Genomic DNA, 26165 nt, shown 5'->3' with positions numbered 1-26165 from the left:
ATTATGAACATTCTGGCGGCCATCTTTAAAAGCTCTGACCCAATTTCGTACCGTTTCATCGCTCATAATGTTTTCTCCTTACATTTAAGTCAACTGAGGATGCATTTTAGCCGCTTTCACGCCTTTACCGCTAAGAAAACGAATCGAACCACGTATTTCACAATCGGCGGGATTTTCGATCGGCGGAGGCATTTTAAATACTCACAAACAAACGTAAACTCAGTCGAATATTTCCGTAATCGCATCTGTGGCTTGCCAAAACAGATGCGGGTACAGAGTGCGCGTATGTGGAATGCCGACCGCAGCGTAGCAGCGACGGAATTTCAAAACGGTACTTACTTTAAAAACACGCCTCGTATACTGATAAAGCTAGTACGATGTATATTTTTACTATATATTGTATATATATTATAGTATAGGAGCTGATTTAAACAGCGTGAAGTAGGATGAGTAAAAAAATATAAACTATACTTCATATAAATGGTTTTTTGGATACCGAATTACCAGCTTACTTTAACACTTTAGGACTGGTGGTGGAGAGAACCTATGTTTGAGAGTGGATATGTTCACGAGGTTTAACTAGATGTGGGACGCTCATAGATGACGAAAGTGTGTTATATTTGTGTGTTTTCGCACAAGTCTGTGTTAGTGGCAACAGTATATTAAAATGGTAACGACCTTGAAATCTACAAACCTGTTTAAGCCGTGCGTCAGAAACAACCCGTAGATGTAGGACTTTCCCGGAACTCGGATTTAGCCAAGTGACGAGTGCCCTACAATTGTGTTGTCTCTTCAAAACAACGAAATTCTTTTGTGATATCATAGCGAATTAAATAAAGGATTTTTTTTAGTTCATTGTAAATTTTGATTAGCATAAAGTTTTGTTTTAAAACGTTTATTTACAATCGGTTACATTTTTGTAGGAGTCGTAAGTAAATTATTAAAAGCAATCCCTATTAGAATTCCTCAGAAATTACTTATTGGTATTATGTAGTAATAATGTTGTTGTTCTACCCCTGAGCGTAGAATGTAGAATGTACACAAGATATTTTTGAAGAACTAATTGTAAAATGAGTTAATTGTAAAAAATATTAAAAATAACGAGAAACATAAAAATTGCAGATTGATAAAACACTTAAAAAAATTCAAAAAAGAAATAATTAAAAATTAAAGTGAAATCAAAAATCAAGAGAGGAATGGAATGAAAGATTAATGTGGATAACATTCAACAGGTGGTATTACACTATATACTAAGATCCAGAAATTGTAGCCGCGTAAGTCTTTTAATGTCCTCAACGAAGTCTAGGAGATTTACGGCCAAGCGGTTTACATGGTAATTTAGTCGAAGTTCATATTTCAAACTGAAATTTTGTATTTATTCCTTGAAGTATTTCGAACCCCCAAATATTCATAGATAACATACATAAAGAATTTAATATTTTCATTAGGTTTTCCCATTTTAGACAAAAATAAAAAAAATAAGTGGTATCTAAATATTATTATCGTAAATAGGCGGGATCTTAGCATGTTGAAATAAGTATTTAATAACGTAAGTAATCTTGCGGAGACAAAAGTTAAACACATACGCTTTCATATCAATAATTCCTCGCACCGATTAATTTCTTTTCGAAATCCCGAATGTCATGCATAATTATTTAGTCATTAAATTATAAGAAGTAAATTTAAGTTTAAGCCATTATTTTTATAAATATTCTATAAGTTTAAATTACTATTTAGAAAAGTAAATATAAATACAAAAAAAAACTTCCAGTTATTTATAAGTAATTAATACTTACAGTGGTGTTACCGAATGTTCCTAATTTTGAACCATCTTTTTTTAAATTTATCTTCGTTTTAATACTTATATCATACGCTGATGGTGATGGAATATTCTTAAAAAAAAAAAAAAAAAAATTAATTATAAATAATATTATATATATATAATATTTTAATACCAATAATTTTCAGAATTAAAACTTTTTATGAATTTTAAATATATGACATATCGTATATATTCTATGAATAAATGAAATATTAGAACATCTTCAATAATCGTGTCATGAATGAAATCCCATAAATTTTCTTCGGAAAGTCAGGTTAACGGTGTCTACGGAGTTTTTCTCCCACCACGCCATCCCTCAAATATTCTAGCAGGAATATAATACAATATATGTATATATGTGTGAGTGAATGTAGGCATGTAGGCGTTGACATAAATATTTCACAACTAGTGTAAAATTCTGTGTTGGTATATACAAATAATGACAAAATATTACTGGTTAATTCCAATAAAATGTTAGTGTAGGGATTTCTATTACTTTTCTTCTCACATGATAAATTTCCGTGAGATGATTGATTTATCTCGCTAGCAACAAGATTAAACTATTTTTCCCCCCGTTTGAAAAGTATAAATAAAACGTAAGGTATGACCATTTTTGAAAGTTATTTATTTTACTCGCCTATGATCCTCTTTTAAAGTATAAAATGTCATTTTTTAATTAATTAAAAGAAATTACAATACGTTTTTAAAAATCTTAAAATTTTGAAATTACAATTTTATTTTTCATTTTGGGGGCTCCCATACTCAAGAGGAAGCAGTCGGGTAGGAAAATTAATTTTTAAGGAAATAATCCCTAAATGATGAAGATAAATTTAAAAAAAAAACTTTAAAATTGTTTATAAAATTTAAAGATACATTCATTGTAATTTTTTAGCTAGCAGAAAATTTTTGGCTAACTCTTTTTTTAAGCAGTGCTATATACAAGGTGCGACAATAAAGTAATGAGACTGATGTGGAAAAAATGTTGCCTACCGTTTTAGTAATGTTTAGTGTTGTCTCCTTCAAAGTAGTTTCCCTCTGATTGCACACACTTATTCCAGCGTTTCTGCCATTGATGGTAACATTTCTGGAACTCATCTTCTGTAATATCCTCCAAGACCCTCGTCACAGCTTTTTGGACATCTTGCGTTGTTTGAAAATGGTGTCTCTTGACCGCCATTTTGACTCTTGGAAATAGAAAAAAGTCGCACGGAGCGATATCTGGTGAATATGGTGGCTGTGGTAGTACAGAAATTTGTTTTGAGGTTAAAAGTTGCTGTACTGACAGAGCAGTATGGGATGGCGCATTATCGTGATGCAGAATCCAATTATCAGCAATGTTGGCACGGACACGAAGAACTCGTTTACGAAGTCTTTCTAAAATTTCTTTGTAGAAATATTGGACTGTTTGTCCAGGAGGCACCCATTCTTTATGAACAATTCCCTTGGAACCGAAGAAGCACACAAGCATGCATTTCACTTTTGACTTTGACATGCGAGCTTTTTTTGGTCTGGGTGATCCCTTTGAGCACGATTGCGAACTTTGGCGTTTTGTCTCTGGATCGTAATGAAAAAAACCAACCTTCATCACCGGTGATTAACACGGCTCAACAAATCTGGATCGATTTCCGTTTGCTCTAACAGATCGGCTGCCACATTTTTCCGTGTTTCTCGCTGTTGTTGTGTGAGATTTTTGGGGACCATTTTTGTACAAATCTTGCTCATACCAAGATCTTCAGTTAATACGTATTAGACGAACCGTTTCTCGATCGATGTTGAGTTCTTCTGCGATCATTTTCACGGATAATCTTCCATCAGATCGTACGATTTCACGAACCCTGGTCAAGTTGACATCTGTCCGTGAGGTTGATGGTCGTCCACTGTGGTCTTCATCTTCAACATTCGTTCTGCCTTTACTAAAAATTTTATGCCACCAAAAAACTTGAGCTCTTGACATAACCTCCTCTTCAAAAGCCTTCTGAAGCTTACCGTAAGTTGTCTTCGCGTTTTCACCCGATTTAACGCAAAAAGAAATGGCATACCGTTGCGCAATATTCTGCGGTTTCATTTCTGTAACGAGAGACACAAACACGTGTTCACTTATTACAGCACAACTCACGACCGAGCAGTTTCATCAATGTGCCGCTTGGACTAGAAGTAGCTTATAGACCAAGGTCAAAGATGATGTGCCTACGCAAGCTGCAGGGTTTCCACATCTTGCAAAGAAAAATAGTCTCATTACTTTATTGTCGCACCTCGTATAATCATATTGGAATGAACTCACAAACATCGCAATTTTTACAGTAATTTAACAATATTATGTCTACTGCACCTCAACTTTCTTAAAAAACATTTTTTGTTAACGTGCCTCTGTAAAAATTACACATTTTAATTCGGCCAAAACATTTTTTTATCTAATTTTTAAAAAAAAATTTAATACATTTCCACCTGAAGATAATACCTATCTACCAAGTTTGAAAAAATCGGCGTACGGGTTTTACAGTTATAAGATCAAATATAAGCATATATATATATATAGAGTTGAAAAATAAATTTTTCAACTTTGGAGCATTGATATAATTTGTTTTTGCTAAAAATATTATTTTTAAATGTTTTCTTACGGTACAAAACTTAGAAAAGACCAATCTTTCAAGATTTGGTTTAAGATTTCATCAATTTGGTCTCTGTCAGGGCCATCGATGAAAATGCCGCGAGTGACATTTCCAACTGTGTCGAAAACCTATTACAATTACTACAAAAACAAAACTACTCATACTGCTGCACCGAGTAGAAAAAATCTATTAAATTTTGAGTTGTTACTCTATTTACAAAAACCAAACGAACTTATTCGGCACATCACGAAATCTCAAAAACAAAAAACCTGGAAATGTCTATCTTGGCGACACAGAACCCCAGCTACCCGGGTCGTCCACATTTCTTTTCCAAACTTCTTTTTCCAAACCAAAAAACAAAATACTTTATAAACTTCTCAAAAATTACCTATTTGTCTAATTAACAGTCAAATCTAAAGAAGAACCGATTTCTCCAAGCTGACTCACAACCTCTAATTGTCTGTCCCGATAACGCTAACAGACAGACAAAACACGAAAGGCATCATCAAAAAGCCGCAACTCAGATACAGACCCGAATCAGCCAGGCCGAAACCAATCTGTCTCTAAAAGCACTGTGGCCCGAAAGAAACTCTGTCAACATACTTATTCGGAGACACCCAAGAGGCGCCCCAGAGCCTCCTACCATCAGCGAATTAACTATGAGTATAACTCCCATCTGCCGTCTCATCCCACCAAGCTTGTCGTAAATGGAACCCACTGCCCTCAATCTCTCTAACCCTCATGGACGTCAGTTCACCCATTGCGAAATAACATTGTTTACGTTGAAACGTAAGAACGTCTATAGGCTTCACTCCAGCGATTACCAGAATAGAACGGTAGCCTCCTGTCACCCACCGTTAACAACAAAAGGCGCTAGACCCTCAACAAAATATTCCTGTAGGTTTTAAATTTCATTTTATCCGCCATAGAGGTTCGGTATAAAACATAATCGCCTTGCACATACCTTTATAAACGATACTGAAGGTCCGAAAATTCAGACCCCAATCCGGATTAACTACACGTCGAATACTAAAGAAGGGACTACTGGCCTTCTTTGAGACGTACTGTAAATGTAAAAGCACCCCGAGATACTTTTTAACCTGAAGGTATTGAATATGATGGCCTGACAACGATACACGGACTTGCCGCGTCATAGCCAAACGGTATTTTAGCAACATCATTTTATATTAAATAATAAGCATTCTTCCGGGAGGAATTCAATTTTTTTTTCCATGAAAATTTCTTCAGTTATCTATATAATTAATATTTTGGCTGATTAAAATTTTTATTTAAGAAATGCAATATATCGTTATTTTAAATTAACAAAAAAAAAATGTAAAAATTTGTGAATCATGGAACAACCCTTTGAATATTCTAATTGATTTTATTACAACTTACACATAATTTATTATGAAAAAAGATTTACTTAATTTAAGAGATTAATTTATATTTAAAAATACAAGGAATTTTTCTAAATTAAAGATAATCTTTTAACTTTTATAATTTTCAGATTAAACCTTTAATCAGATATTGACATATATATACTGAGTGATATTAAAGTAAAAAAAAGGTTTTGTATTTCAAAACCGAATGAACTAGGAGTAGAAACAAGTGTGAATTTACACATTTACAAAATTACTAGTTAATGGTATTTGAAATTTTTTTTAAACAACAATACTTTCAGAAAAAAGTTCGACAGGCCGTTAAAGTGGCAGCAAAAGGGAATAAATCATAAATTTTTAAAACGTTAAATTTTATAAATTTGGTTTGGTTTGAATATATAATATTAATAGTTATAATTAATTGTTAAACTTTATAAGATCTGGATATTTTAATTATATTCTGAGTATCATATAAAATTAATCCATTTATTCTTTTTTTTTTTAAATTTGTGTTGATTAAATTACAGTACTTTTAAACAAAAAAATTTAACGGAAAAAATCAAATAGATATATACAATAAATAATGTTTAATTAAATCGAGACAAAACAAAACGTCATGTAAAATGATACATGGTGGTAAAACCTAAAACTTCTCTTTTCCCAAATCTTAATCTTAGTTCCAGAAATACAACATAACAAACCAGAATTATCTTTAATAAGTTTTCTGTTGTATTAATTAACCTACATTATAAAAGTAGTTGTTAAATTTTATCGCAATGACGAATACAGAAATGCATTACGCAGGTTATAACCTACTATACTTTCATGTATTTTTCATTTTCTTCCGACTCGAATTTTCTCTCATAAATAATACAACATTTTTAAATACAGTACTATTATAAATGTATGATGTATGACGAGAATAAAATATTGTAATCAAAAACACTTTATTTGCTAGTAATATTATATATTTTCCACATAAAAGTAACTAAGTTTACTAGGATTTCAACTTCAGAACCTTCGATTTCGAAAATCAACTATTAAACAAACGTTTGGTTAACTCGTCGTCGTAAATCGGCTGATTTTCTAAATCCAAGGTCCTGAATTCAAATCTTGTAGTTCTTTTTATCCGGATGTGAATGCTAGACACTGAATGTTGATGTACTTCGGTAGTTGTGGTTTAATTACCACACGTCTCAGTAATGGTCTGCTTCAGTCTGTATAATACTACACCTTATTTACATGTCGTACATATCATCCTTATCTTATTGGGTTGTAGGGAAGTTACTTATAGTTCACTAGTTGAACAGATTGCAATGTACACAGGAATTAAAAATAAATAAATAAAACAATATATTTTTATATGTCATTCAAAAAGGTAAATTTCTGCCATGCAACTGATTTTTATGATGTTTGACACAGTAAATTAATTATTCAAAGCTTTCAATCTATAATATGTTAAAAACAATCTATTTTTAATTGTAGAAAATACTATTAAATCTTTTAACTGTTTGTCATCAGTGTTCTGTTATTTAGCAGTCCTTACACAGCACTGACTTTCCATTTTTTTTAATTTTTAACTAAACTTTTTATATCTTCTTTCTACCTTAATATTATCAAGCAGTTTCCACCTTCGTCTTTCTCTCCCTATCTTACCAGTTACTGTACCCTTTAAACAACTTTAAACAAACAGTCCTTTCGTTAACACATGTTCAATCCTTTTTTTCTATCTCTCAAGGTCTGCATTAGTGATATGCTCTCTCCCACTCACTAATACCTCATTATTAGTAATCCTGTCTGTTCACTTTCCTCCTCCAGGTCTACATTTTGCAAGCTTCTAATCTTTTCTCGTCTTCCTTGTGTAAATTCCATATCTTCACTCCGTATAATACTACACTGCACACAATACATTTTGTGAGTCTTTTCCTCAGATGTTTATCAAGCATATTGCAGAACAAGATTTTCATTCTACTGAAAGTTTCTTTTGCCATTGTAATTCTAGTTTTTCTTTTGTGCTTCTCATATCATTGCAGATAACGCTCCCAAGATATTTAAAGGACTTTACCTGTACAATTTCTTCTCCTTCTTGGTTAACTAACACTTGTTTTCTCCTTGTTAATCATCATACATTTTACTTTCTTTTGAATTTCATATTAAAATCCTGAAACGCTATCTATTTTGTCCAGTATTCCTGTAACTGGGTTGATATTTTCTGCTAGCAATACCATATCATTGGCAAATCTGATAAATTCTACTTTCTACTCACCAAAACACACACCTCCCTTTTCTTTCATGCACTTTTATATAAACTCTTCAGAGTAATTGTTAAACAGGATAGGTAAAAGACAGCATTCCTGCCTAACACCTCTTCTAATCTTGCCTTTCTCCATCGAGTCATTTCCTACTCAGCCTTTCACTACTTGTTCAAGGTACAAACAGCATATTAGCCTTCTTTCCTTCCAGTCAACACCTTCATTTTTTAGAATGGTCATTGGTTTACCCCAATGTACTGAATCAAATGACTTTTAAAGATCTACAAAAATTATATATATATACATATATCTTCTTTTCTCAATGTTCCTTTCATCACTAGTAATCCAATAGCATTTTGTGTACTCCTTCCTTTCTGAAAACCAAACTGTTCTTTGGCAGAAGATTCAGATAAGTCAGCTAGGTATCCTCCTATTCATAACTTTCAGAACCACTTTAGCTACATGGGACAACAAACTTACTCTTTTGAATTCCTCACAATTAAATGTGATTTCTTCTCAATTTCTTCTCAACTGGTAACATTAACAGTTGATAAAAGAAGTTTCTTGGTTATTTACCTTTCTTGTAAATCTCATTACACAAATATACAACTTCCTTTACTTCCCAATCTTTTAGAATTTCTATCGGTAATTCATTAAGCTAACAGGCTTTTCCATTGTTCATTTCTTCCAAAGCTTTTGGAAGAAAAGCTTTTCCACTTAATGAAATTTTAATAGAATATATAATCATACCTATTTAAGGCTTATAACCTTATAATACAAATCCTCAAATCCCAATGACGTGAATTAGGCCAAAATAAAACATAGCTTAATAGAAAATCAGCTCATTTAAAAGCAAAACAGAAACTACATCTCAAATCTTTTCAAAAGTATAATGTTTAAAAATGGAATTGAAGTATTTTAAATGTAAATGATATCGTTCATAATTGTTTTTAACATTGTGTATTTTAATTGGTAATGGAGTTAATTAGATTATAATTGTTGTAAATCTGAACTTTGAATTAAAGAGTGATGACAGCTGTTTTGAAGATTAATGAAGTAATGATAAATACAGCTGCAGCTGATAATACACCATTCAAAATACCAGAATGTAACTGTGGTAGGGGAAGCATCAAATAAAATTTTCTGAAGTGCTTCTTTAAATTTAAAAAAAAAAATAAATAGTTTTAAAATGAATAAATGGTATAAATTTGTATTTAAATTTATATAATACGTATCTCGTCACATATTATCAAGTATATTAGCAAGTATATCTATGAGTGATATTTACACAGTTATGTTATGCTTATAGTTACAGTCGATTTCATTCGTACTGCAGCCAGCACTTCGGGCGTTACCTCTGCAGCAGTGGCGTTAATTCGAAATTTTAACTCAATAAGAACAGCAGGCAAAGGTGTTACATAAATTCGATCTTTAATTAAACACCGCAAAAAAATCTATCGTGGTCAAATCAAGGGAACGAGGTGCACCTGCAATTGCACTTTCACGACTAATCCACCGACCTGGGAATCAAGTATAAAGAAAATATTAAACTTCTAGGTGGTAGTGAGGTGGTGTCTCATATTGCTGACAGGATTGGCGTCTATCTTGGTCATCATCTCTAACTGAGGGTTAAGAAAATTTTGAAGCGTGTCCAGATAAACGGTACAATTTACGGTTGTCTCCTGGAAGAAGGACGGGCCGTTCTATCTGGAAGAAGAGCAACCTGTCTCAACGTAGAGACAATTGCATCCTTATTAGGAGGCTCCCTACTGAACTCTGTAGGAAAATTACTTTAAACTGCAGTTGCTGAAATCGTAAAATAAACGCATCAACCCACTTCCTCCGTGGCAACTGTCTTGAGTAACTCAGCGTAAGAGCGCCCAATCGCCTTAATCACAACAGTACCGCTGTCAAGAACCTCCGGGGTGGAATGCCGTGAATGGACCACTTTCCCATGCTTACCACCAAAGTCTTGGGGCAACATCACCCGAACCGGGGATCCCATTCGTACAAAAACAAACAACACCATAAGTTTCAGGTATGAGCCAATCCGGTCTTTGGCAGGAAAAACAGCGGATGTAGAGTCTCGTCGTATATCCGTTGCAGGGACGTTAGAACCACCCCCAACGAGGCGTGGGCATCCTTCGAGGAATCATAAAACAAACAAAACCGTCGATCATCAGAGTGACTGGCAACCCTCTCTAGAATGCGGGAGGTACCATCTAACACATCCCCGGCTGGAGCCCAGATCGTCACGACACATTGTCCTGAGGATTAGGCACCGATAAGTCTTTAAAGAGGCATGTAGGGGCTTTCACGCCCAAAGGATGTTCCACATGTACAAGTTTTTTTCATGACCCCGTTCAGCCAGGGTCTAGTCACTATCTTAACCGGTTCCTCATCATACATGGACCGCTACAGAACACGACTGAGGTCACCTTCCTTGAGCAACCGTTTCCCCAGTCGATGCAGATTTACTACCGCATGAAGATCCACTCTTGGACTTCGTACCCCGAGTAGATTTCCCACCCCCGGTCTGGGAGCAAGTACGATCACCACCAGAATAACTTTGCCCAAAACCAGATATCTCAAAACAAAAAAAATTAAAAATAAATAAACAGAAGTTCGTAAAGCATACAAAAAATGCAGTTACTAGGAAAACGGTCCTAAAACCACAGAGAAACGTAAAAATAAAGTAATAACCAGTAATACAGAGCAAACTGTGTCCAAAGCCCACAAGAAAAATCAGAAAATTTTCAAAATCGTAAACCATATAATTAGTTACATATTTATACCCCACCCAATCCATCTTTGACGCACCTTTTAAGAGGGTTTCTTTCATCTTATTTGGTTAATATAATGGCATCCGAGTTATACAATGATCTATTTATTATATACAATATTTATAAATATATATATTATTTATATATACATATAAATTACCTCTTTTATTATAGCTTGCTGTTCTTTTTCTAAATAACGCGGAAGATTTGCATATTTTTTATTAATGTCTTTAATATACTTATCCATTTTTTCTCGAAATGTTGGTGGTGGCTTTTCTAGAGAATAGGCGGCAGGACCAGGACTAATATTAAGTTTTTCGTCTTCAGTTGAATCTCTTTGAGCAGTCCTTTTACTCCAAAATATTCCTTTGTATTTTTCACCACCTTCATATTTTTCCTGAAATAAATGAAAATTTTAAATTAGTTGAACATATATAAAATCGAATTTCTGTTTTATTATGCAATAAAGAGTAGTAGGGAGACACTGCAAGAGAATTGATTAATTCTTACCTGCATTATAGTTTGTCAACTCAAATGTAGGCAAGACCAGTTAGACTGTGTCAAGAAAATGTGGGCAAGATCTTAGCGTTTGATGCAACTCTAAGATCGCATCACTTTTTGAACACTGTTAAATACACGCAATATTTACTAAAAATCGTCACTGGCGTTTAAAATACAGCACGCGAGAAGTCGTGTAATATTTTTGGCGCGAGTTCCTGAAGGTTAAGAGTTAATACTGAAAACTAAACTATAACAGAATAATTATTAATGTAAATGTAGAAGTTTGTTTAATAAATAAATTTTGAAGTTTTGAATTAAACAACGCACGTAGTACACGTTATATTTTACAAATGTTACTAAATAATACGAATATATAAGATGAATGTTAGAACAGTTAGAAAAGGCTGCAGACAAAAGCAAGATACGTCTATCTCGATATAGAGGATAGACAACAGGCAATAGTATTCCATAACTTGCTTGTGAGCTTTTACAGATGAATATTTTATTGCGCTCGATTTACTTCTCGTATCTCTCAGATTTTACCTTCCCTCCCCGCTATTACTTTGCTTCCTTCCAAATTCCATTTCCGTTATTTTAATAGATTTCCTTCCTTTTAAAAGAATATTTTTTTTACTAAGTATTAGTGAAAGGAAATAAATCTTAAATATTCTTATATGTGACAATTTTATTCTTTTAACATGAAGAAAAGGAAAAAAAAAAGAATTATCGGATAAAAAACCGAGTTAATCAGTTTTCAGTGGCATTTTCAATCTTCACTTTTTTTAACATCGATATATTGTATTTTTGTCACGGTTTCTTTATGTTATTTATTTATTTATAACCGAAATTAATATAACCACTTCAACTAATTTTTAAAATACATTTAAAAAAATTACAGAACATAAGTCATAAATTAATTTTATTATAGAGAATTAACCGAAAAAGTTTCGGTGAAGAACTTGATTTTTAGTTGAAGTAGACGTTAAAAAAATACAATGAAACCTATAATAATAAGTAAGTTGACATAAGGTATCGGACAAAAACAATAAAATTATATTTCAGTAAAAGAAAATGTAATCTAAAATCTATAACAGTTGAATTATTAACGAAGTAATAATTTGTCGAAATAAAAATAATACAAATATGAAGAATTTATAAATATTAAACATATAAAATCATTAAACATGTACGAGGGTGATTTAATAATTAAATGCACAAATTGTACCGGATTAAAATTATTTATTTAATCATCTTCATAAAATCAGTTTCAATCATCTGAATCAGTGTATTTATGAATGCTGCTAAGAAATTTTTATCTAGATGTTAAAGCCAATTTAGTAAATTTTCTTTGAGTCGTCATTGTTATTTGTTACCACGTAGCGATTCCTTGAGTAGATCAAAAAGTGGAAATCGTATGCGGCCAAAGCAGGACTGAAAGGGGAGTGTGATAGTACTTCCCGATGCTAATTGTAGATGGTTTCTCAAATTACCTGAGCCGTATCAGACCGGACATTATTGGGGAGCAAAGTGGAACCTTTCTGTTAAGATGCAGTGCGTTTTCTACTTTTCTGGCTTCATTTTGTCGACAAGGTTGTCATAGTACCTTTGTTTGCTGATCTTGAAGAAAATCGAAAAAACCTTTTGCATTCCAAAATATTATCATGATTTTTCTTCCTGATGGTTAGATTCGGAATTTTTTCTGGATCGGTTAACTCTAATGTTTTCACTCGATTTCTGTTCTTTATAGAGTCCGGTTCATACGGTGAATTCACGCCTCATCACAGGTTTGAATACTATGAAAACAGCATTACCTTCTTGTTGATAACGTAATTTCAACTCTGTGCACAAGAAAAATCTTCTCTTCTCATAGTTATGTGTCAACACTCTTGAAATTTATCTTGAACTTGTTTAACGGTACTTGAGTTTGTTAGTGATAATTTATGAACTGGACAAAGACTTACTTGTAGTTTTTCAGCTGTTATCTGAACTGTAATCCATTGGTCCTCTTAGGTGGGAGCCTACGTGAATTTCAAGCACTAGAAACACTACATACACCAATTGGAAGAATAGAACGGTGCTCGACAGTCATTGAATGTAAACATTTCTGCGATTCATGCCAACTTTGTCCGTATTGTTTCGTTACTAGAGGAAATTTTAACTGATTTTTCACATTCAGAAAGAAAAAATGGATCATTTCACGCTGTTCAACTAATTCACAAACCGTAAGAGTACTAACAATTGTAAAAAGTGATTTTGAGGTTATAAATAAAACAAAACAATTTTTCTCAAACAGCTGGGCAAAAATCGACTCACAGGATTAACACCATATTGTTCTGAAAGTACCATAACCCTCTTGCCGCCAACTGTTTATTCTCCAAAGCTATTTGTATCTATAATACTGAATGGCACTTGGGCATTAATGTGAGCAACAGTTAACGTAGATAGCTGACAAAATTCAAACTAAATAAAATTTTGTCATAATACAAATCATTATAAAATACCCAGGAAAGCAGTATTTTTTTATTAATTTACAAAACAGTAGATATCAAATTAATACGTTCTAAGAAATTAATAAATAATTATAAAATAAGTGTTTACCATTTTATAGATATAAAACGGTAGCGTCTGAGAATAACCCAAACGTTTTTGAACGTAATAACAGCTCAAGCTTCATATATTTTATCAATAGTAATTCTATAAACGTAAAGATCTTGTTTATTTTGTACTAAATTTTTATTAAATAAATTTAATACAAAATGGAAATTTTCTAAGATGAAATTAAAGTAATTCAGAGAAAAATTGAACAATAATTGTACGTTAAGTGCTATAAGCCTACGATTGTAACTAGGTGATTTAACATTACCAAGAAAAGATGACAATGGCGTTTTCCAAACTCATGCGGAACGTGGGGGATTACAGGGTCATCTAAGAGGAGGGTCTTGGCTACGGTAATCGAGTCAGTGATCGCATACGCAGCCCCGACTTGACATGGAGTACAGGACTGCTTGCGGTTGCAAAAGGACCTTAAATGGGATCCAAAGGAGGATGGCGTTACGAGTGCCTCTGATGGATCTAAAAATACGTAAGCTATTGAACAGATGGATGGCCACCCCAAAACGGTAAGCCTGAGATGCAATACTGGAAGGTGGCAAAAGAGGGATGAAGCTATTTCTGGCTGCTGGACGTATCATCCCAGATGTACATAAGTGGGGGTCTGTCGGAAGCATGGGGATGTCAATTTTTGGCTAACCCAACTACTGACAGGCCACGATGCGTTCAATGGAGCCTACCTGGCGAGCAGGAAAAGAAGAGAAGACGCCGGGTGTTTATATTGTGGCCTGGAGTATACAGTCACGCACACCTTTTTCGAGTGTGACACGTGGGAGAGGACAGACAGCGGTGTACAACAGTCAGTGGGATATTGGCTACTGACAATTTGGTTGATATACTACTTTGCAAAGAAAGAAAATTGGAACGCTGTTGCGAAAATTAGCAGGGTAATACGGCAGTAGAAAATTATCATTGAGAGATATAAAGATATAGAAGATTGTAGAATAAATAAAATTTTCGATTGCTATTTTCTACCTTCTTTATCAATTTTCTTTTTTTACATTGTGCATTATGTGAAATATATATATATATATATATATATATATATATATATAGAGAGAGAGAGAGAGAGAGAGAGAGAGAGAAGCCTTACCGCCTTGACTGCTAACTGCTACCGGGCTGGATGAGGAGAGGGCGGCCAGGACAAAGTGTGACAGCTGAGGGCCCTTAGGGGTCGACACTGCCGGACAGAGCTGCTGATGTGTCCAGGACTCTTCGACCCACCCAAGGAGTCCCGCACAAGTACAGATTGCTCTGAATAATACCGAAAGGCAGATATCAGGGTATGTTGTATAAGGAGGGAAGGGTTTTAGTCGGTGAGAGCCTGACACGTGCCGTCTGTACGGGCAGGCGGCGGCTGGGACAGCTTTCCCTCCGACGAAAAAAAAGTGATTTGACATATCGCAAAGGTCATTTCCAAAAATAGCATAACCGGTACAAAAATAAAAAATAGCGTATTACGGTATAAACAGCTGAGTCCTCAATTTCAAAAAGAAAGTACAATAAAGGCAGAATTCTTCCAAATCAGTGGGTATTTGGAGGTATTTTTAGAGAAAATATAAATATAATCAAACCAAACTTAAATTAAGCTCGCTTTGCTAGCTAACCTTGATAAATTAACAGTAATTTGTCGATTGATTATTTATTATTTAAACAATCAAAACATTACTGTTAATTAGTCAAGGTTAGCGAGCGAAGTGAGCGTAGGTTAAATTTGGTAGATTATATTTAAAATTATAAGCAATAATACTTGTATTTTTAATATGTAAAATACGTTAATACGGAGAATGTTTAAAATGACCGGTATAAAACAGTATGTTAGTCTATTTTCTCTAAAGTATTATTGAGTTACAGGATTACTACGGCATTTTTCTAACGTTTTATTCATCATTCATTATAAAAAATGCTGTATTAAGTAATTTTTATGTGAAAAATTAAAAATAATGGAAGGGATGAAAAAAGAAAAAGTACCTAGAACTACACACAAACAAACAGGAGGAATGTCAAAAGGCTTCGCACAAATAACTTTTAATTTGTTATTAATGTATACACAATAATTAATTATAGTAACTAAGTAAATCATATATATGTACTTTACTACTAAAGGGGAGCAAATAACAAACTATATGTTTGCCAACTCAAATGAGCGTTGTTAAAAAAATACACAATCAATATTTAATTGAACTGATCAAACGATGTTTTTAGTGTTTCATAGAGACACAGTGTTATAAATAGGCTTTTTTTACATGTAAGGAGTATAAAAATGCTTTTATTTAAAAGCTAAATTTGTTAAAATTTTGGAAAGTACCGACTGTAATTATCAGATTGATAAACTTTTTTTGAAATTTTTTTTACGATACATCTCACCAAAATTGGTAATAATTATAGATAATAATATTCTGGATTGTTTCAAAAATAGTCGTAGCTGCTGAAATAGACCTAAATAAACTGTATGTTTATTTGCAGTATTGATTTAATTTAAGTATTAAATATTTTTTTTAAATTTAATTATTTATATACAATAATAATAATAATAATATAATAATAATAAGGAGGCAATTGACGGCCTCTACATGGCTTGGCGTGACAGATGGCGAGATTCAGACAAAGGAAGGACCTATGGGCTAATACGAGACGTCAGGAACTGGGTGGAGCGAAAACATGGCGATACAGGCTACGAATTCACCCAGTTCCTGTCTGGACATGGATGTTTTCGAGACTACCTGTACAGGATGGGCAGATGCCATACAAGTCGCTGTCACGATTGCGGCGGACTGGATACAGCAGAGCATGTAGTATTTTTTTGCCCTAAATCGCGCAACTTCCGCGTAGTGCTCGAGGGTCAGGGTGTGGAGGGGGCCAACAATATAATCGAGGTAATGCTCAGTAATAGCAACAAGTGGGAGTGTGTCTCGACTACGATCGCATCAATGATACGAGAGAAGGCAAATGAAGAGAGGCGACGGCAGGCTGAGTTAATGTGAATCTACGGAGGCTTGGAGTTCGATGACGGGTGGTCAAGGGAGGCCAGCTTCTGGGGGTGGTCGGCGGGGGTTCCTGGAGTCGTCGCTCGTCGATCGCCTCCTGGGGACGCCTTCCGGTCACACGGATTCGGATAGTACAGTACCAGGGTGATCATGCAGAGGCTGTACATACTATATGGCTTAGATCCGGCCCCTGCATGGTAGAAGGGGAGGTTTTTTAGCGGGTGAGAGCCCCGCACTGCCGTCAGTGCGGGCCTGACGGCGGTTGGCAGAGCTTTTTCCTCCGCTGCGGAAAGAAAAAAAAGAAAAAATAATAATAATAATAATAAAAATAATAATAATGTAAATTCAATCATATAACTCTTACCGTAGGTGATGGTAATTTGTCGGATTCTTTTATGAGAACCGGTACAAGTTTTGCAACTTCCCCTGTGTTATCAATTTCAAAACCAAAAACACCTCTGCCAGAAGGTATACTTGGGCCTTCTTTTGGGCCAAGTCTTGGGGGACGACCTCTGATAATCTGTTGATAATATAAAAATTTATTATTACATTAAAAGAAAAAAAAATATATATATATATACTAGCTATACCCGCCACGTTTCGCTGTGGCACATTGTCGTTGCATGGATGAGAAATGAGAAACAAAACAAAGCATACGTTTCATAGAAGTTTAATTTTGCAATACTTGTGGATATACAATATAATATTTTTTGTTTTTCCACTGTCTGCGTAGATATAAAGGCTATCTGGTTTGCCGACTCGGGAACACGCACATACAGTTGTCCATGTGAGAAGCAAACCGCATTTAAATCTAAACCACACAATTCTAAAGATTGACCTTGAGCTTTATCGATTGTGATTGCAAATGCCAATCGAATTGGGAATTGCAATCTTTTAAATTGAAATGGTGTATCGGTCGGGATCATGGTATTCGAGGAATGAGGACTTCTTCACCTTTGAAAGGCCCCGTTAAAATCGTTGCTTCCACTACGTTATTCATCAATTTCTTAACTGCAAGTCGCGTGCCGTTGCAGAGTTTTGGCTGATTAATATTCCGCAACAGGATAATTGGCAGACTATTATCTCTTTATAGATATTTACAGAAGAAATTACTTCTTTTCAGCTTTTTCTTTTCCTTTAACACATTATTTGTTAAAGATAAGAAATATATGTTTTTAAAACTACATAACCAAACATACGGCTTGTTTTTTCAGACAAATAACAGTTTACAACCTCATAATAACAAAAACCTAGAAAATGGAACCTTTGGCGTAAGGAATCCGTGTTTATTTCACTGGGCAGACTATCATTCTGAAAAAGCTCCTGAATTTTGTAATGAAAAAAACTGCAAACACCAATTTTTTAGAACTGTATTATTTTTTGGTTTACGGACTTTATTGCTTATGTTTTAATAAAAGAACACGTGTCACTCAAATCGGTTTATTATTTCACGAACTAACATTAAACCAAAGTAGCCGTGCGTTGAACCGCACGCATATAATTTAATTTTAACAAAAAAAAAAATATAAATATTTTGTAGAATTGAATTTAAGGATTTTACAAAATAGATTAATCATTTTTTACATAAATCGTTTTAATAATACTTCTCCATCTTTGCAATGAGAAACATTTTAAATTTGATTTCTTTATTAAATAATAGGGAAAAAAAGAAAAGAAACGATAATGAAACATTATCAAATTATTTTCTCATTTTCTTTAGATACAGATGACAGAGCAATTTAACTAGGTCAATTAATGAACTCCAATGATATTATTTAAGATAGATTATTTTATTAAATCTGTTCGAGTGAAAAATTACACTTAATCACACAAAGATCTGATAGTGATAGTCTCCATTAATCAGGTTTCTTATTCCATGAAGGTTATTGATGGAGGAATAAGTAATGAACTGTGAAAAAAACTGAAGAGATTGCAAATACGTTACTTTTTAATACAGAAATGGAAAGAAAAATCAGATTGTGTAAGTTAAAAAGAAAAATAATAAAATAGCGTGAGGAAAGAAAATATCTTTTGTTAACTGTTAATTTCAAATGCTTTCTTAGATTATAAATAATAGTTACCATGAAAAGAAAAAAAATTATTTCTTATTTGACACACCCTTTTTACTTTTTAATTAATCTATATTTGGTTTTACATATTTCCCTGAGGCGATTCAGTTATTTTGAATTTAACTTAACGATTATAATTTTATATATCGTAATTATTCATTGGACCATCTAACTTTAAATATGAATAAAACCGGTGCATTCTGCTTCTCAGATAGACGTAACATTGCTGATCGCGTAGAAAAAATTACGATTAATGAAAACGATAATTTTTCTGTTGCCCACAAAACGAAAATTCTTTTTTTTTACTAGATTACAAGTTATCGGGGATGTTTTAAATAGATTTCGTTTGCAACAAAATGGGGCTTCCTCAAAAAGTCAGAACGAGTATTTAAGGTACAAAAATGGGCTGTCAAATCATTATATAGTGCCCATAAATATGAATCGTGTTGACCTATATTTAAATACGTTAACTTAAAATAAATGTTTATATTCATAAATTTTTGCCAAATTTATGATTTTAATGGAAATCTCTGCTAAAAAATGATCACTTATGTTTAACATTATACAAGGACATTACATTATGCAAGGAGCCTTTAACGATAAACAATAATGTATAAGTGCGAAGTTAAGTTACGATACGAGCCTTGGCGAGTGTTGGAAACTTCGCAAGAGTGCATTAATGGCCATTGTTATGTATAGAAGATTTAAATTAATGGCAGAATACATTGTTGACGAAATATATTTTTTTTAATTTTTCAAAAAATACATTAAACAATACATTTCTGCGGTAATTGGTTACCTATTGGTGTACTTTCGAATTAGCATTTGCATGCTTACTATTATCGGATTAAAATCAAAATAAAAAAATCCCTTTTAGCACGCCGGAAGGCGGAGGTAGATTTCACCGGTGCCAAGTAGGAGATAAAAAGATTTCCACCTTAAAGTTAAGTAAAACTTAAAATTTACTCAATACGATAGTAGTTGGATTTAAAAAAAGTTTCATATGTTTAGCGTACGACAAAACCCATCTTCTTACAATTCCAGCAATATTTTGGTTATCCCTTGCCGTAAGGGTTCAAAAGTTTTTCTTCAGAAAAATGTTTTAGGTAATATTAAGCGGACTAAGGACCACAATAGATCGATTCGATACTGTGCCTATTAAGGGTGGTCTGAATTTTTTGTCTTAAAAACCCCGTTTTTTCCACCCGTTGGGCCAATGGTTGGTGATGTCAAAAAAGCTTACTAAGTTCTAGGCCCATATTCAAATAACAGTAGGAATTTTAAACGGATCCGATATTTTATTTAATAAGAAAGTTATAGTGATTTTTTTTTTCAAAAAAACCCCCCATTTCCACCCCATGGTCCGATTTTGGCCGTTAACGAGCTCGACCGAGATTTTGGAGTTATTTTTAAGGAACAATTTTCCGCTAAATTACGGCAGTTATCGAGTCCACAAGAAAGTAAAATATATAATATATATATATATATATATATAGACTTCTGAGCTGACGGTTTTGGGGTCTGGGGATGTGAAAAGCGAAGTTATGTCGAAATTTTCCGGAAGTCGAATCATGGTACCATTAAGTAGCTTTCTTATGTAATCTACCTAAACAGTTGATGCATTAAATAACAGCCGCTTATGATTTGTCAGTTGTTCAAATGATAAGGTGTTTAATCGGTTGATCATCTTTTTCATAATGACCCTTGTTATGATTCAGATTCCAGCCACGTAACTCAAACGTTTAATACAACCGTAGAAAAAATAACAATATTCACTTTTAGTAAATCAAATAACGCAACTGATTTTGCATAACTCAATATATTCTTTGGCTTAGTAGAAAGGACCTTATTATGAAAATTCTCAAACCGTTTAAAAACTTTTCCAAGCAGTTTATTTAAAATACAAATAAAAAATCTCTTTTACGGAAACAATCCATAGATTTATCAACTCTACTGATGTATTTTTAAATACATCAATTTTTAAGTACAAGGGCAGGAAACATTATCGTACACGATACGTAATCTTTATTGGGCTGCTCAATATAGAATCAATAGAATATAAAAGGCGTTATGAAAAAAAAACCTGTGCAAAATACGTACTCAAGAAAATTACTATGAAATAATTTTCATTTTAGAAACTGTTATTAAAGTGCACGTTTCCTATATGTTATTTAACGCGTTCTTCGTTTAATCTTATTTATTTTAATTAGAATGATATTATACAGTAAAATGAAAATTATACGCCTAATCCAAAGAAGGAAAACTATATAATTACCGTATAGAAAGTGTAATTCAATTTGACTAAATGACAAAATTAATAAATTTATCAGACCATTATTAGACAATTTTTAGTCGATTAAAATAATAATTGGCTTCTAGACTGGGTGATCTTGGTTTTAATTCCCGACAATTGTTTTATACGTCTTCATTTATCATATTATCTAACTCATCTACCTTATTAAAAAAAATTTCTTTAACATATTTTTGAACAATATTAACATTAATTAATAAATAAAGTTTTGTTCGCAATTTGTTGTGTAAAATTTTGCAATATTTTTAATTTGCTTTCTAGTCTTAAAAGCAAAGTATAGGCTTCGTAAGAAAACAATGTATCTGTTTACCAAAAGAACAATAAAAAGTTTCATTGATATTTAATTTTATACTAACTGCTAAATAACGATAATAGTGTAATTTTTTTATTTTTCCTTTAACTTTTCTAGCAAAATCGCTCTAGAGTTATACTGATAGTGAACTACTGAAAGAATTACTGACAGTAAGAATTACTGATAGTAATCAGTCAAAAAATGGGGTATGTTTTTTTTTTTGCATTTTTCGACGTTTTATGATCCAGAAACTCAAAAAAAAAAGGTGGGAAGAGGTAATGTTCGTACGTGTGTTGACGTGTTTGAAGCTAACAACTTTTGACCGAGTCAAACAATTTTCTCAAAAATTAGGGTCAATTTTCTCAAAATTTTGCAAATATAACCCCAATTCAGTACATGCGTACATGCTTATCTTACATAATTCCACTTTATATTAAGTGTAGTACATGCACATAAGCTTATCTTATCGAAAAAATTATCTTTTTATTTATTCATGCGTTTTAAATGAATTTTTATTACGACTTCCTACACATACTAGTAGTGCAAACGACCCAAACAAAACTTTGAGGCAATATTGGGGTAAGGAATGCCACTACCATAATATTTTTAACCGATGTTAAAAACATCTAATAAAATTTCATCATTCTCACCCACCCCTAAAAAAGAAATCTTAAATAACTTTTTATTGGTTGTACATTTTTCAGTGGAATGTTTTTAAATTTCTTCATTCAACATAGTAAACCTAGACAAATCAAAATATTTTAGGAATTGATTTTGGTGGTTCGGGAGCAGAAAAAATCTTTTTTCGTATATCGTAATTTTTTTACTATGTAAGAATAAATAACCAATGATAGGAAAGCACAACTTCATTGTCAACTTATTTTTTTAATAATTTAAAAAAAAAAGAAAAATTTCGAATTTAAAATTTTTTTTTAAATTTATTATTTTTTAATAATAAAAAAAAAAATATTTTGTATAGCAGAAACAAAGAATCTTTTACTCTATTACGGTAATGTTTATGAATCCAAAAAATCTAGGCCTACAGCATATGTAATTTTACTCTTTTACTGAAACTACAATTCAAGGTTGTCCGCATGTTCGCCGAAATAGCTCAGTTGGGAGAGCGTTAGACTGAAGATCTAAAGGTCCCTGGTTCGATCCCGGGTTTCGGCACAATTTTTTTTTAATGATTTCTCGTAACACAACGATTTTTTATTAAATATTTTTCATTAAAATAAAAATCAACAATTTATTAAAGTTGTAATTAAAGATAAAATGTGAAAAAAGCTAAGAAATATGAATACGTAATTTCCTCCATTTGTGGTTATCAGCGTAGTGTAACTGACAATACATTTTAATTAGCTTTAGATTAATTTCAATGACAAATTAATATTAATTAAAATCGTTAAATATTGTACACCAGTTGAGAATTACATTCATCTTGCTACTGAATTATTAAATTTAATAAATGCATTCAGATAATGTAATAATGTAAAATTAAATACCGAAAATAATTGATTTTACGTTAAAAATTAAAAGGAAACTATGTTAAAAAACAGTTGGCTAGGAAAAATATAATATTTTTTTAAATTTTTTTTTTTCATTTTAACAAATCAAATAAATGACTTTAATGAAATAAATGATTTTCATTTGAAATGAATTTCACAGTGCTTGTTCAGCATTATTTAAATAATTGTATCATTCGTGATTATGATAAAGTTTAAAATATTACAGATTTGTTTATTTATGGAAAAAAATAAAATTTTCATTTTTAAAATTGTATGCAGAACACTTTCAAGGACTGTCAATTTCTTCACCGATAGATTATAATTTTATTTAAATTTTGTCTTTGATTCCACTTTTAAAAACTATAAACATCTTTTACCTTCATTTTATATTAACTCCTAAGGTGATTTTTTAGGAAATATCAAAACCAGTCAGTGTTTTTCTGAATACAATGCCTTAATAATTACCTAACCGGAAACAATAAAAAAATAGAATTGACTTCGGTCATTATTTAATGTTTGTTTTAATTCTTGTCCCTCCCAGAAATTCATTAATCAATAATAAATACAGGTTTTTTATTTTTATCATAAAAATAACTTTTTTTTTGTCTTCAGTCATTTGACTGGTTTGATGCAGGTCTCCAAGATTCCCTATCTAGTGCAAGTCGTTTCATTTCAGTATACCCTCTACATCCTACTTCCCTAACAATTTGTTTTACATATTCCAAACGCGGTCTGCCTACACAATTTTTTCCTTCTACCTGTCCTTCCAATATTAAAGCGACTATTCCAGGATGCTTTAGTATTTGGCCTATAAGTCTGTCTCTTCTTTTAACTATATTTTTCCAAATGCTTCTTTCTTCATCTATTTGCCGCAATACATCTTCATTTGTCACTTTATCCACCCGTCTGGTTTTTAACATTCTCCTATAGCACCGCATTTCAAAAGCTTCTAATCTTTTCTTCTCAGATACTCCGATCGTCCAAGTTTTACTTCCATATAAAGCGACGCTCCAAACATACTTTCAAAAATCTTTTCCTGACATTTAAATAAATTTTTGATGTAAACAAATTATATTTCTTACTGAAGGCTCGTTTAGCTTGTGCTATTCGGCATTTTATATCGCTCCTGCTTCGTCCATCTTTAGTAATTCTACTTCCCAAATAACAAAATTCTTCTACCTCCATAATCTTTCCTCCTCCTATTTTCACATTCAGCGGCCCATCTTTGTTATTTCTACTACATTTCATTACTTTTGTTTTGTTCTTGTTTATTTTCAAGCGATAGTTCTTGCGTAGGACTTCATCTATGCCGTTCATTGTTTCTTCTAAATCCTTTTTACTCTCGGCTAGAGTTACTATATCATCAGCAAATCGTAGCATCTTTATCTTTTCACCTTGTACTGTTACTCCGAATCTAAATTGTTCTTTAACATCATTAACTGCTAGTTCCATGTAAAGATTAAAAAGTAACGGAGATAGGGAACATCATTGTCGGACTCCCTTTCTTATTACGGCTTCTTTCTTATGTTCTTCAATTATTACTGTTGCTGTTTGGTTGCTGTACATGTTAGCAATTGTTCTTCTATCTCTGTATTTGAACCCTAATTTTTTTAAAATGCTGAACATTTTATTCCAGTCTACGTTATCGAATGCTTTTTCTAGGTCTATAAACGCCAAGTATGTTGGTTTGTTTTTCTTTAATCTTCCTTCTACTATTAATCTGAGGCCTAAAATTGCTTCCGTTGTCCCTATACTTTTTCTGAAACAAAATTGGTCTTCTAACACTTGTTCCACTCTCCTCTCAATTCTTCTGTATAGAATTCTAGTTAAGATTTTTGATGCATGACTAGTGCATCAAAAATAACTGTCCTTCCAATATAGAAGAAACCCCAATTTGAAATTAAGTTACTACGAAAACTTTATATATGCTATTTGCTTAAAAGTTTTATAAAACACATCCTGAACGTGTAAATAAAAAAAAGGATTTACCAAAAGATTTAATTTTCTATTCTATTAAACTTTTTTTGTGCAGTGTATCCTGACCATGTATACTGCATACCAAAAACCAATTTTATCATCCGGAGGGAACCCGGCTACAGGGATAAATATTTAAAGGAAAATATGTAATAATTTAAAGCATATAATTTATGTTTAGTTATAATTCTAATATTCGGTTCAAGTTTCGTTTTAGCATTACGTGCTTCTTCTACAAATGTAAAATCAAAATAAAGGGAAAAAATAAATAAAGCCACTGAAGAAAAAACGCTTTTTGTTTTAGTTTTTCGAAATGCACAGGTAATATGAAAACTCATAATAATTATTTCTAAAATGCAAACAGCGCTTGCATGTACAATTATGTCATATGGTGTGGTCAGGAAGGATTTATTACAATAAAATATTATATTAATTACTTGATATCTCGATATCAATTTTTTCAATTTTAATTAATGATATACCAAAACAAATTTCAGCTTTTTACTTTCCTGTCGTAGATTTTGCCATAGCATAGCTATAGCTCTAGAAGAGAAAGTGCTGTATTGTAATCGGTCCAATTTGGGCATATGCGGTTTTCACCGTATCTTTACGTTTTGACACTTAAGGGACCAAAAAAACTGGATGGAAATTTTCCAGATTTTTATGTTCGTATGTTTAATGTGCGCGATGTGGGTGTTCGGTGTTGGCATCTAAATTTCCTTATATCTCCAGTACTCCTGGATTGATTTTGACCAAACCCGGTCAGATTATTTCTATATATAGGGCAGCTGAAAATTTTCAACTGCGAAAATTAAATACCATAAATCCATTAAATATTCAACTTAAAAGGTCAAGGGAGCGAGGCTGTAGAACAAGATCACCCTCAGTACCTCAAGATTTCCCCTAACTAAAGTCATATTTTTATTAGGCACATTTGTTAACGATTAAAAAATACCAATATTTGCAAAAAAAGTTTTCAAAATCGCACTCCCACCCTAAAAAATCCTCTAAACTAGTAGCTAAGTCGGCGTACTACCCGCTCTGTCACCACAAGGAGTAGTAGGT

At 32.6% G+C, this 26165-nt stretch overlaps 1 protein-coding gene and 1 non-coding gene across 2 annotated transcripts in view; one reads left to right on the top strand and one right to left on the bottom strand.

Annotated features, from left to right (window-relative positions):
- Positions 1-26165, bottom strand: part of LOC142330902 (sperm-tail PG-rich repeat-containing protein 2-like) — a 70684-nt gene that overhangs the window by 9447 nt on the left and 35072 nt on the right. Inside the window, exons 4-6 of the mRNA XM_075376369.1 lie at positions 17311-17466; positions 11009-11245; positions 1797-1892 (exon numbers count right to left, since the gene is read on the bottom strand). Of these exons, the coding sequence (XP_075232484.1) occupies positions 1797-1892; positions 11009-11245; positions 17311-17466 (489 nt within the window). The remainder of the gene's footprint in view (positions 1-1796; positions 1893-11008; positions 11246-17310; positions 17467-26165) is intronic.
- On the top strand, positions 22719-22791 carry TRNAF-GAA (transfer RNA phenylalanine (anticodon GAA)). The gene has a single exon. It is a non-coding gene; the product is annotated as a tRNA-Phe (tRNA).

Source organism: Lycorma delicatula, chromosome 10 (genome assembly GCF_047948215.1).
Source record: "Lycorma delicatula isolate Av1 chromosome 10, ASM4794821v1, whole genome shotgun sequence".
NCBI classification, from domain to species: Eukaryota; Metazoa; Arthropoda; class Insecta; order Hemiptera; family Fulgoridae; genus Lycorma; species Lycorma delicatula.
The sequence above is the reverse complement of the archived record's forward strand: the minus strand, read 5'-3'. Positions and strand labels throughout refer to the sequence as shown.